Below are 13212 nucleotides of genomic sequence, written 5' to 3' on the forward strand. Positions count from 1 at the left end.
TATTCATTTATGGTATTAACAATCTGTCACTATCATGAGTGGACAATATACCTTGAATTCAGCTATGCTGATTGAGTGAGATTTATAATTATGTGGGTGTGCTTGTATTTGTCCTATTTCACACATGTACAAGTATGTATTATACACTTGTGAATTTGATTTTTTTTTTTCATATCCCATTCCATGCTGAGAGTGGGTTCACAGTCAGAGTTTGCCATTATCAACGCCAACCATGGAGCAATTAGGGTTAAATGCCTTGCTCTCAAGGGTACATGGACAGATTTTTCACTTTATCAGCTCTGGGATTCAAACTAGTGACATTTCGGTTACTGACCCAAAAATCTGTTAGGCTACCTGCCGCCCTTATTACTTTCAAGTCAGTCAAGTTTATTTGTCATATGCAGAATACACATGGTACACAGTACAATTAAATACTTGCAGGTGTTATGATACTGATGGTTTGTCCAGACTGATGATTTGTATGGTTGTGGCTACCAGTACAGCTCCATCTAGTTGTCGCGTCGGGGATACCAGTTGACAATTATAGAATTTCAGCTAAGCCTTTTCCTAACCTTAATCTCATTCTCCTAACCTGTTACGTTAATTATCCTCATCTGCCACGTTAGTTCTCCTAACCTGCTATGTTAATTATCCTAACATGCCACGTTAATTCTCCTAACCTGCTATGCAAACAAACCACCAGTGCCGACAAACAATCAGTATCACCATGATGCGACAATAAAAAGAATAAGAGTAAGGAAAAACATATATATTTTTTTAAAGCTCAATGGAATAAAATAAAATATATTTAGCAGAAATATAAATACAAGGAAGGTACTCAAAACAAATTTGCAGTAGGAACTCCTCCCTATGCAACTGGGTTCTAGACTTCCTGACGGGCCGCCCCCAGGTGGTGAACGTAGGAAACATTACCTCCTCGACACTGATTCTCAGCACAGGGCCCTCACAACGGTGCATCCTCAGTTCCCTCCCGTATTCTCTTTCATACCACGACTGCATGACCTCACATTTCAAACTCCATCATCAAGTTCTCTGACAACACAACAGTAGTAGGCCTGATTACCGACAAGGACGAGACAGCATACAGTTAGGAGGTAGGAACTCGGATGGCGTGGTGCCAGGTAAACAACCTCTCCCTCAACGTTAGAAAAACAAAGATGATTGTGGACTTCAGGAGGAACCAGGCTGGACACGCCCCCATCCTTATCAACGGGGATGCCGTGGAGAAGGTCAGTATATTCAAATTCCTCTGCGTACGCATCTCAGAGAAGCTGAAATGGTATAACTACACGGACACCATGGTGAAGAAGGCACAACAGTGACTTCAACAACCCCCGGCTACTCCCCCTATGAACGTTACCTTTTTTTAAAGTACCATTTTCATTACTTTATTTCACTTAAGTCGTGCATGTTGTAGCTCAGAGCCTAAGATTTTCACTGTACCCTTTAATCACACCTGAAACCCTGTACATGTGAGTATTAAAACAATCTCTTAACTCAGTTTTCTCCTATCACAGCCATTAAACTCTAACTGTTTTAAAGTCACCATTGGCCTCATGGTGAAATCCCTGAGCTGTTTCCTTCTTCTCCGGCAACTGATTTAGGAAGGATGCCTGTAACTTTGTAGTGACTCGGTGCAATTCATAACCTCACCATCCTCTAAGGGATTTTCAATGTCTGCTTTTTTCTACCAATAGGTGCCCTTCTTTGCGAGGCATTGGAAAATGTCCCTGGTCTTTTGGTTGAATCTTTGTTTGAAATTCACTGCTCGACTGCTTGACCTTTTCATTAAATTGAGTTGAGGAAACCGACCCCTTTGCAGCCTGATAGGAGGATGAAGACAAGTGAATTACCGACTGGGCTGATTGAGTAGACACCAATGATTGTAAGTTTCAACTTTTAATGTCACGTGCACAAGTACAGTGAAATGCCTTTCTGTTGCATGCAAGTAACCAATATATGTAATACTAAAAATAACATAAGGTAGAATAAAAACACAATGAAATTATTGCACAATTCAACACTTTGTTTATTTTTTTTATACCACATAGGCTATACTTCAAAGACTGTATGTATAAAGAATATACTGTAAATACTCTAAACAAGTTCAACTGCTTATTCAAATAGACGGCTTTATGCTGGGCGGATTTGATTATGCTGAGCAGCGGGCCACCAGGCATGATGTAACATCATTGGGCGAAAGCAGGGAGGGATGCACGCCCTTCTCAAATCGAACAGTAATCTGCACCACTCGGTCATATTGTCAACAAGGCAGCATGATGCATCGTCCAGAAACATACATCTATTTTTCATAAAATAAATGTTAGAATTGTCTAATTAGTTTTCATTGGGAAGGGCAGATAAAGCGTTTTTATCAAAAGCAATCCCTTTTGCATGGGAAACAGAATCCTAGTGATTACTACACTTGCTTAATTGCGTCACTTTTGTTTTGAGCAGACTTCGCCATGGGCTTTGAACAGGGCACCTGGCTCACGACCGGGGGCCTGTTGCACAAAAGTAGAATTAAGACATCCGGGATAAATGACTCAGCTGAGCTCAATGAAGCCAAAACATGTGCGTCCAGGCTTAATTGGTTGCACAAAGACCAAGCCAGGATGAGCAGACACGGATTCATTAAGCCAGGTGAAACCAATCCTGGATAGGTGCGCGCTCACGGCTCACTCAAATAGACCCCGCCACAGATCACAGATTAACTGATTTACCATGGCAACTAGAGCCGCGTACTTTTCCCCGTCGGAAGCACAAATCCTCATGGAGGCATACGAGGAGGTAAAAGATATAATTAAGAAGAAAGGCAACACCGCCACAGTGATAAAGCAAAGAGAAAAAGCGTGGCAAAGTATTGCAGACCGCCTGAATGCGTAAGTAGTGCACAATTACACACTCACCGCTCCGCTGAAACATCACAATTACAATTCAAATATTTAATTCACATCTCCAAAAATGCAGTTGTACTGTAATTATGAAACGGTTAATTTTTTTTATTGAAATGCACTGCAGATATGAGTGAAATTGTGTAAAGTAACTCCATCACACTGTATAAAGCTATGATAAAATGTTTGATATTTTTACTGAAAACAAGACAAAAATACCAAGTAATTTTTTGCAGTGTGACTCCATTAAGTGTGTGTGTGTGTGTGTGTGTGTGTGTGTGTGTGTGTGTAGATTAAACATGAACGGGCCAAAACGGACATGGCAGCAGGTCAAAATCAAATACAAGAACATTCTGCAGAATGGTATGGTCCCTGACTAATATTTAACAAAGCACAAGCATATATTGTACCCAGAAGGTGCCTGCTCACACATTGTCTGTACTGTTTTAGCAGTGAAAAAGAATACCCACAGACAAGGCACGGGTGGTGGGTCACCAAAGGCTGACCTTACCCCAGCAGAGGACATGGCCTTGGAGCTAAATAAAGGCAGGCCCGTCTTAGAGGGGATCCCTGGGGGGAAAGAGACGAGCATAGGTTCCTCCCAAGATGCCACCCGCTTCATTCAAGGTATGTCCTTCCATCTCTACATGGGATACAACCACATTCATATTGAATCAATTTGGACTGTCTGACTTTGGTTTACCTATTGCCTTGCAGTGTCTGGCAGCACTGTGTTCCTGTTAGAGCCACCAGCACAAGCACCAGACGATGCTGATCCAGTGAGTACTCCATCAAAGGCATACTGTAGGCCTGGCATGTCTTGTCTACTAGCTTCAATATGAATCCGATTAAATGTGATAGGGTGAAGGCCCCAGTGCAGCAGCAACAGCACATGATGGAGACGATGATGAGGAGGAGACCATCTCTCTGGATTCCAGAAGGCATGAGGTATCATGTTAAGACTGTGAAAGTACTATTTACTCTACAATGGTGAGGAGTCCTCATCAAAATCAAAAAATCTAATTTCTTTTACAGGACCCAGATGCTATACAGTGGGAAAACCAGCCTGGCAACATAGTGCGTATTAATAAAAGGACACCACATCCTGCCAAATTCCAGCTGCGCTAATTGTATTGTGTTCACAGAGCTCACAAGCTATCAGAAAGTTGTATGGCAACCACCTCCGGTGCCAAATAGAACTGGCAGACATAGACATTCAGTACAAGAAGAAAAAGATGGAAAATCTTGCACTGGAGTTCGAAATAAAAAAGAGGACAATTAGGAAACTGGACCTTGAAATAAAAAAACTTGAGAGGGAGGTGAGATATGCCTTCAATGTACACTGTATGCTAACTGTAACACAAATGTATTAATCATTATTTTTCTTTCCTCCCCCAGCTCCAAGAAGATGACACAGCTCAAAATAAAAATTAGGTATATTCTCGTAAAGTCAAGTGAGCCATGACATATGAGCTCTTATTGTGAGCACACAGGACGGTGGCATCTTTCTAAGGTTTTTTTTATTTTCCCAGCAATCAGTACAACCAAGTCATCGTTATAAGGCATCGCCCTCTTTTGCCCACCCCCCCAGCACCAGGTGTGGCCACTAGCCTATATGAAGGCCCAAAATTGTGTGTTCCTTTCTGCTCTGACAATGGCATGCCCATTCGTGCGAGATGTGGTGGATGAAGAAGCACTTGTGCTGAGGAGAGCCTTCAGGTGAGAAAGGGTCTTCAGGGACCGGTTGGACCCACTGGCCTTCCCTGATGACCATCTATATGAAAGATACAGGTTTTCTGCAGATGGCATCAGGTATCTATGCAGACTACTGGGTCCCAGGATTAAGCACCGCACTGCACGGAGCCATGCACTGAGTGTGGAGCAAATGGTTTGTGTGGCCTTGCGCTTTTTTGCTAGTGGAGCCTTCCTGTACTCAGTGGGGGATGCAGAACAGCTGAACAAGGCCACAATTTGCCGCACAATAAGGAGTGTGTGTCTGGCTATCAAAGCATTAGCAGATGTCTTCATCTCCTTCCCTGGCCACAGAAGACTCTGTGACATCAAAGAGGAGTTCTATAGGATTGCAGGTAAGAGGATCTACAAATTACAGGACAACTGTTAACACATAGTAGGATACTCATTACTTTGTGTGACAGGTTTCCCCAATGTCATTGGTGCAGTGGACTGCACACACATAAGGATAAAAGCCCCCTCAGGTGCCCATGAGGCCGATTTTGTGAATAGGAAATCCTTTCACAGCATTAATGTTCAGGTGAACATAACTTTTTGATATTGTCCATTGACGAACACTCTGCATTGCCAGTGATGTGCATTGATTGGTGTAATATTCCTCATCTTATGATTTCAGATGGTCTGCAATGCTGACTGTGTGATCAGCAATGTTGTGGCAAAATGGCCTGGCTCAGTCCATGACTCCAGAATCTTTCGGGCCTCTGAAATCTATCAGTGCCTATCACAAGGTAAGCCACACAACCCCTATTTATAACCATCATGGCTGTGTCAAGAATATCACTGTGTTTATGAGGTAGTAATGATGAGATTTTGTGTTGACAGGTGAATTCTCTGGTGTGTTGCTGGGAGACAGGGGGTATGGCTGCCAGCCTTTTCTCCTGACACCTTTCACAGACCCCCAGGAAGCACAGCAGGCCTACAACCATGCCCATGCCAGGACCAGGGCCAGAGTTGAAATGACCTTTGGCCTCCTGAAGGCACGCTTTCACTGCCTTCACAAATTAAGGGTCAGCCCTGTTAGGGCATGTGATATTACTGTGGCTTGTGCTGTCCTCCACAATGTGGCCTGCCTGAGGAAGGAGAGGGCCCCCAGAGTGCCACCAGCCATGGACTGGGACAATCCGGCAATCTTTCCTGATGACGACAGTGGTCGGCTGCTGAGGGACCAATATGTGTTGAATTATTTTAGTTAGTATGTGTGCTTTCAATTTTGGTTAAATATGTCCTGCGGTGGCAGAGGAATTTGGTTTTTTTTGGGTTCGTTTTTTGACGAATTTGGCCTCTTATGATGTTTGTGCGGTATACTGTGTGTAATACAAGGCTGCAGGGAGGCTACTGCATCCCTTCATTTGTCTGTTCAGTTGATGTGTATGGATTTGTCCTGCATTTATTTTAGTGTGCAGACATGCAGGGTGTGTTATACACATTCAAAGGTCTGTATATGTATCATTTTGTATAATATGCTTAGATTCTGTGCTTTCCATCTTGTAGAGTCACTGTGACTTCAGTTTTGAAAGGAGCTGATGGTTTACCTGCTTTGTTTTGTCCTTATTCAATAAAGGAACATAATGTTACACATTGTGTTTTTATATTCATATGGAATGTGTATTTGTTTATATGACAGAGTACTAGGGCCACACTGAAGAAAAAGGATAAAGTCATAAATTTATGAGGCTGGTTCTTTCTGCAGAAAAGCTACATATTGTTTTTACAGTTTTGATACTTATGACAATGTGATACTTAATATTCTGGCACATCAGCATGTCTTTGTTTATGAAACCATACTGAAGTACAATTTCACGAAATGCCCCACATCTGTCATTTTAACAACTGTCCTCCTTTAAAACAACTGGTTACAATATTATGACTTGTGTTTTTTTCCCCTCTGTGGCCCTAATATTCTAGCATTTTATATATAGCCTTATAGTCTATGGGAAACTGTAAATTATCTAATGATAGCAACATCATCTAAAAATCATTTTTTATCCAAAATCATTGAAATTAATGATCACAAACGTTTAAATAACAGTGGGTCTAGTTATATGTGATAACAATGTATAGTGAGCAGTGAAATAACTATTGGTTTCCATTTGTGGTGACTGCTGACTGACATTAGGGATGAGATTAAATAGATCCTGGAATTTAGCCTGGTCTGGAGCAGGCTAGCTCCACAGAATAAATCTCCATGGTAATTTATACCATAACATATCCTCCTGCCCCCTATCCATCTTTAGTGCAACCGGATTACGGATCAATTGAGCCAGGATCACCAAGATATCCTGGCTTAATCCCTTATCCTAGTTTTGTGCAACAGGCCCCGGGAGGCGGCCCAGTTCAACATCGAATGCGATCAACTTTCAGCCAATGCAAAACAAGTCTCAACGGGCGCCCTGGCGGGATTAATCAAACCACCTCATGGACATACGTCACAGTGTTTGTGGCGCTTGTCGTTTGGTGAGATTTAGACCCAGTGGCAATGGCGAGATTGAAAATACCCTGTCTGTCTCGTTGAGCTTTGACAGTTTCTTCCTGATAAAGTCAGGTCAGGCAAGGAAGAACGAGTCCCAAATTAGCTGAAAATTCAGCAGGTGGCGTTTTTCCGCTATTTTGCTATTTTGTTTGTATGGAGGTCAATGAGAGGGTGGCGAATTTGGTCAACAACAAAAAATGAATAATTTATTTGCTACGTGAGGTTTGTTTTATCGAATAGAAGTTTCGTTATGCTTAAATTGTTAGGAGTTTACTGATATAAGTAGGATATGTGACATTCCAGCAACTTTGAGAAAAAACACTTTATATCGGAGTTGTCTTGAGATGGTTATGCATATTCATGGTATGAGGTTAGTAGTATAGTATCTCTATCCATTGAATACAGGCAGTTGATGTCAATATTTTAAAAAGGATTACAATAATGAGATGTATCCTCCAATCCAAAGAAAGGATAGGTGGGAGCTATAGGTGGGAGCCCACTGTGCCGCTTTGTGGACAACGACTCCCATTGTTAGGGCGGAGAGACATGTAATCTTGTCAGTATATCCATAATCTTTGGGTTAAGTTTTATTTGCTATTCTGTGAGAGCCTGTGCACCTGAAAAATATATCGGATTGGAATTTGTCGTATGTGGATCTGCAAAGCAGGACGCTTATCAGGGGGGTTATTTATCTCTGGAGTGGAGCTAGAAGTGAGTGCAGAGGATATAACTGAAGAAGTAGAGGCAGTGTGTAACAGTATAACTTTAGACGGTCCCCTCGCCCATACCCGGGCGCGAACCAGGGACCCTCTGGACACATCAACAACAGTCACCCACGAAGCATCGTTACCCATCACTCCACAAAAGCCGCAGCCCTTGCAGAGCAAGGGGAACCACTACTTCAAGGTCTCAGAGCAAGTGACGTCACCGATTTAAACGTTATTTAGCGCACACCACCGCTGACTAGCTAGCCGTTTCACATCCGTCACAGGTGCACACCGACTGACCCGTATGGTCATCCTTTATTTTGTTATTTGAAGAAGAGTCTCTCCCGTCATACGTACTTTTGGGTGATGTGAGATATCCTGTAAGAGCCTTTGTGCCCAAACCCTTGCAGTATGATAATGTAAACTATTGGGACATGTGTCAAGTGTATGTAGACATGCTGCAATTATGGTGGCGAGCATGCACCAGAATTCATGAAGTGCCCTGTTGAAGGAGGTGAAGGAGACCGAGGTGTCAAGAATAAGGGCTGTCCAGCATGTTTCCTATCCGGAGGCGGTGAGAAGAGTCGAAGAAGGGAGTCATTTTGAAGAAACCATGGTATTGGATTAGAGACATCAATCAGTAAATGTTGCTCACCAAATGGATCCTGACATGTTGCATGTTAAAACATGTGAACTTGTTTATTGCATTGGTTATAAACTGCACAGCACAAACAAAGAAGATATCTGAGAAAAAAAAGGCATCATTGTGAGTGTTGCTGAACGTTTTTTGGGAGTCAGGGAATTTACAGCAGAGGCTAAATAAGGAATCATGTTGAATGTTCCAGTCCACACAGGCCCCTGAGCCTTATTATCACTGAAGAAGTGGATTATTTTTGTATTTTGTATTATGTCCCGCAATGGAATATTTTTTTTGTTTCAATACCCCGTACCATAGGTGGCAGCAATACACCAATAGGTGTAGTCTGCCGCAAAAGTTAAAAGAAGAAGAATCATTCCTTTCTACAGGTGCAGTTGAAAGAAGAATCGTCATACTGTTCTACAGGTGCATTCGGTAGGGCGTCGGTTCTTTGTTCTTCGAAATTATATTTCAATTTCAATCAGAGTGGGCCACAGTTTCAACAATTACTTAACCATACTTAGAATTTTGGATTAATCGAAAAGTTTTGATTTGAAAGTGACTGTCGAAATTGGACACTTCACCAGTTTTGAAAACAAATAAGGCTTCATTTGTCGAGAGCCGATATGTTTGTCAGCGGCTTGGTATCGGTGTTTCTCTTCCTTCATGCAACAGGTGAGTGCTCCTTCTGTCGATCAAAACTCCTCTTCTGGTCTTAGATTACGTTTCAATCGGTATATTGTATTGGAAAGACAAACTTGATTATAACTAATGTAAAACTATTACTAAACTACAACTACGTTTTTTTGGTAGCATAAGGACCTTTTCATATTAGTAATAAATAACAAATTGCTTATTGATAGCTTTTCTTTTATAGGGTTAGTGTTCCCACATGGACTTTTCTCAATGTTTACAGCGCTTGTTTACAGAATACTAAGGGAAGATGAAGGCTGCTACCTGGGCTAATTAACGTTCGCTGTCTAACTTGATTAGAACACATTTGTGTAAACTAAAAAATAAATAAGCTGTGTAGGAAGTGTAGTTCACACGAAGCCAACTTTGGGCGCTGAAAATCCTGCCTGGAATTGCCTGGAATCGAAATTGCCTGGAATCGAAAACTCCCATTGCATTGAATTCTACCTCGGGCAAAAATGTATTTTGGATCAGAAAAGTTTCCTCTACCTTTTTGCCTGTACTGTCTTCCGTTGTCGTACCCCAGTAAGATTAGCTGTCGCTAATGGGGATCCTATACATCAAATCAAGCCAGCATGTTGAATAAAATGACATATAAACATGTTCTACCGGTTGTTACCGCTGTTGGTCATTCTGACGGTAGGAATGTGAGACTCTATCCACAGGAAAGTATACCGGTATTCAACATTATGGCTTGTTGAGTACCTGTGAGGGAACTTTTTTTTTAAATATCCGAAGACACTTTTTTTTGGTTCCCAGGCAAGTTTTTTTATTTTTATTAATATGCAACTGAATTGTTTACTTTGCTGTCATAACCATTGAGTAATGAATGGAAGATTACTTTTTCAGAGTTGTGGACACAACAATAATTTTGTGCATTTTAAGTATGGCTACCATGGTGCAGGTGCATTCATCTCTTTAATTAGGTGTTGGAGATGATAAAATAATTTAACACATTGGGATCAATAAAGTAATACTCTCTTCTCTTTAGATTGTCTAAAATGACAGTGCAACACTGGCTTCAAATAAACCAGCCCTCAGGACTATTAGCTTAGTTTCAAGAGTTGAATGAAATATTGGTCTAGAAGGCCTTTAAACATTCCTAAAATCTGTGCAAGGGGACCTATACTTTCCACCTGTAATGTGGTTATTGCTTTACCTTGGAAACCCTAGCTCTGCCTCCCCACCTCCGAAACTCACACGACAAGCAAACAAGAGAATTCTCTGGTTTCATTTTACACACTGTAGACTTAGTTCCCATGCTTTTATCTGGACAAATAATTTATCTAAATGGGCAAACCAAACTCGGTTCACACAGTCACCACTGATACCTTCAGATAAAAGCTGATGAATTGAGATTGATAGATGTTGAGATTGCTTTTTAACTGAGCAGCGCAGTGGGAGCTCTACTGTACAAGCTGTACCCTGGACATAAAATATCCTCTTTAATACAACTTTGCAGATGCAGTAGTGTGTAGAACTGAGCTAAGCTATCCTGTCCTCCATGTACCTGATGAGGCCCATACCAATGTTCCCTCTGTTTTGACACTGAGCAAATTTCAGGTTTGCTGAGCGCAAACTTGAATGTTGTGGGTTCTGTGCAACTTCCAGTGCACGTTTACTGTGAACACAGGCTGTACTCACTTTTTAAGTTTCAGAGAGTGATCAAGTAGGCTACTGTGGCTATTTGATCATAATGGAGGCCTACCATCAAACAATGGAGAAAATGCATCCCATAACATTTTAACATGTAAATAGCTATCATTCAGCCTACAGTAGCAGCCATTGTGTGGTATTCAATGTACCTACATTCCATGAGTCTATAAAAAACCAAAAAACATGCAGGGCTTGGCATTAACCTGTTTATCCACTTGTCCTTCAGACAAGGAGGTGGATGAAAATGTTTGATGCAAGAAACCACTTCAAAAAAATCAAATGCATTATTATTCCCATACCAATATTACAGCGAATTAGGGCCGGGTAATATGGACAAAATATCATATCACGGTAATTTTCAAATTTTGATGGTATGACTGTTTTTGAAAAAGTTTTGCCCTAGGTTGGCAACACATACATTCTAAGTGATTTCAATGGTACTTTCTCCATTCTATTGCCAATATATCATGGCTAAAGGCTGTTCTTACACAACGCGGAGTGCCTGGATACAGCCCTTAGCTGTGGTATATTTGCCATATACCTCAAACCCACGAGGTCCCTTATTGCTATTAGTAACTGTCTACCAACGTGATTAGAGCAGTAAAAATGCATGTTTTGTCATACCTGTGGTCTGATATCGCGGCAGTCAGGGCTCGACCCACCCAGTTTATGTTCAATTCATCTACAACCAAAAACTATTTTCATAAATTTCTGCATTTCCTGCTCTGAGGTCATTTCCACACTGCCATGTGGGGCTGCACGATATGGGCAAACAATCTAGGCCTTTTTTTTTTAACCAAATGTTGCAATTGTGATTTTAGTTGCGATTTAGAGCAAAACACTTGGGTGTACTGTTGGAGTCATGGAAATGGAATCAATGTTCTAATTCTATAGTTAAAATATCATAGTGGGCACTTTGAATTGTGTTTGACATGACAATGAAGAAAGGCCAAGGAGGAGTTATTGTGACTGTGTAGGAACCAAAGTGTGGATAAATGTTTCTTAGGGGACCTTGTTATCTTTGGCTATATTTTGTTTTCTCTTTGCTACTTCATGTAGCAGAAATTGTATTCATGTTGCGAACATTCATGCTTTTGCGTATTGCTCTTTGATTTAGAAGCACAAACAACATTCTGATTTAGGTCTACACCATCACTGGTATTATCAGGCTGTATAGCTAATTACGTTTGCGCAGACTCTATACATTTATTAGTTGGCTAACTAGTGACAAGCATTAGCCGCTAACACAATTTAGGCCCAACTTGCTAAGAAAAGACGAGCTAATTTGCAGAAGTAAGAAACAAACTAATAGTGTAATTATAAAATGCTAGTGGGTTTATATTAAGAAGCAATGTGAAAACGGCATAGTTGTCATCATGCAGACATTCCCTCAAGATGACGCCGACAGACATGGAAGCTGTGCTTCTAGCTCCTAAGCAATTTTGCAGTTAATTTTTTTTAAAATGTTAGTCCAGAATGTTTCTTTTTGTATTCGTAGTGGACTTCAAGGCAGAGTATATTACTTGCTAATGTTCAGTCCCTGGACAATGAAGTAGATGAGCTCAGGGCAAGGATCTCCTTCCAGAGAGACATCAGGGACTGTAACATACTGTTTCACAGAATCATGGCTCTCTCTGGATATACTTTCACCATCCATACAGCCGCCTGGGTTCAGTACATTGTGCAGACAGGAATAAATAATTATCTGGGAAGAAGAAAGGCAGTGGTGTATGTTTCATGATTAACTACTCATGGTGTGATTGTGATAATGTTTTGGAATTCAAGTCCATTTGTTTACCTTACCTAGAATATCGACGTATTATCTCCCAAGATAATTATTTTGTTAGTCACAGCCAGGTATATTTCCCCCAAGCTGAAACCACTACGGTCCTCAAGGTACTACACTGGACTTTGTACAAACTGGAAACCACATACAGTGGGGCAAAAAAGTATTTAGTCAGCCACCAATTGTGCAAGTTCTCCCACTTAAAAAGATGAGGCCTGTAATTTAGCATAGGTACACTTCAACTATGACAGACAAAATGAGAAAAAATATCCAGAAAATCACATTGTAGGATTTTAAATTTATTTGCAAATTATGGTGGAAAATAATCTTGTTATTGACCAAATACTTATCTCAATACTTTGTTATATACCCTTTGTTGGCAATGACAGAGGTCAAATGTTTTCTGTAAGTCGTCACAAGGTTTTCTCACACTGTTGCTGGTATTTTAGCCCATTCCTTCATGCAGATCTCCTCTAGAGCAGTGATGTTTTGGGGCTGTTGCTGGGCAACACGGACTTTCAACTCCCTCCAAAGATTTTCTATGGGGTTGAGATCTGGAGACTGGCTAGGCCACTCCAGGACCTTGAAATGCTTCT

At 41.1% G+C, this 13212-nt stretch overlaps 1 protein-coding gene across 1 annotated transcript in view; it reads left to right on the forward strand.

Moving 5' to 3' along the window:
• The first annotated feature begins 8828 nt into the window (after window positions 1-8828).
• The window catches only part of f11r.1 (F11 receptor, tandem duplicate 1), a 46311-nt gene continuing 41927 nt past the window's right edge, over window positions 8829-13212 (forward strand). The window contains exon 1 of the mRNA XM_021618972.2: window positions 8829-9156. Within this exon, the coding sequence (XP_021474647.1) occupies window positions 9108-9156 (49 nt within the window). The 5' untranslated portion in view covers window positions 8829-9107. The remainder of the gene's footprint in view (window positions 9157-13212) is intronic.

Source organism: Oncorhynchus mykiss, chromosome 10 (genome assembly GCF_013265735.2).
Source record: "Oncorhynchus mykiss isolate Arlee chromosome 10, USDA_OmykA_1.1, whole genome shotgun sequence".
Lineage (NCBI taxonomy): Eukaryota > Metazoa > Chordata > Actinopteri > Salmoniformes > Salmonidae > Oncorhynchus > Oncorhynchus mykiss.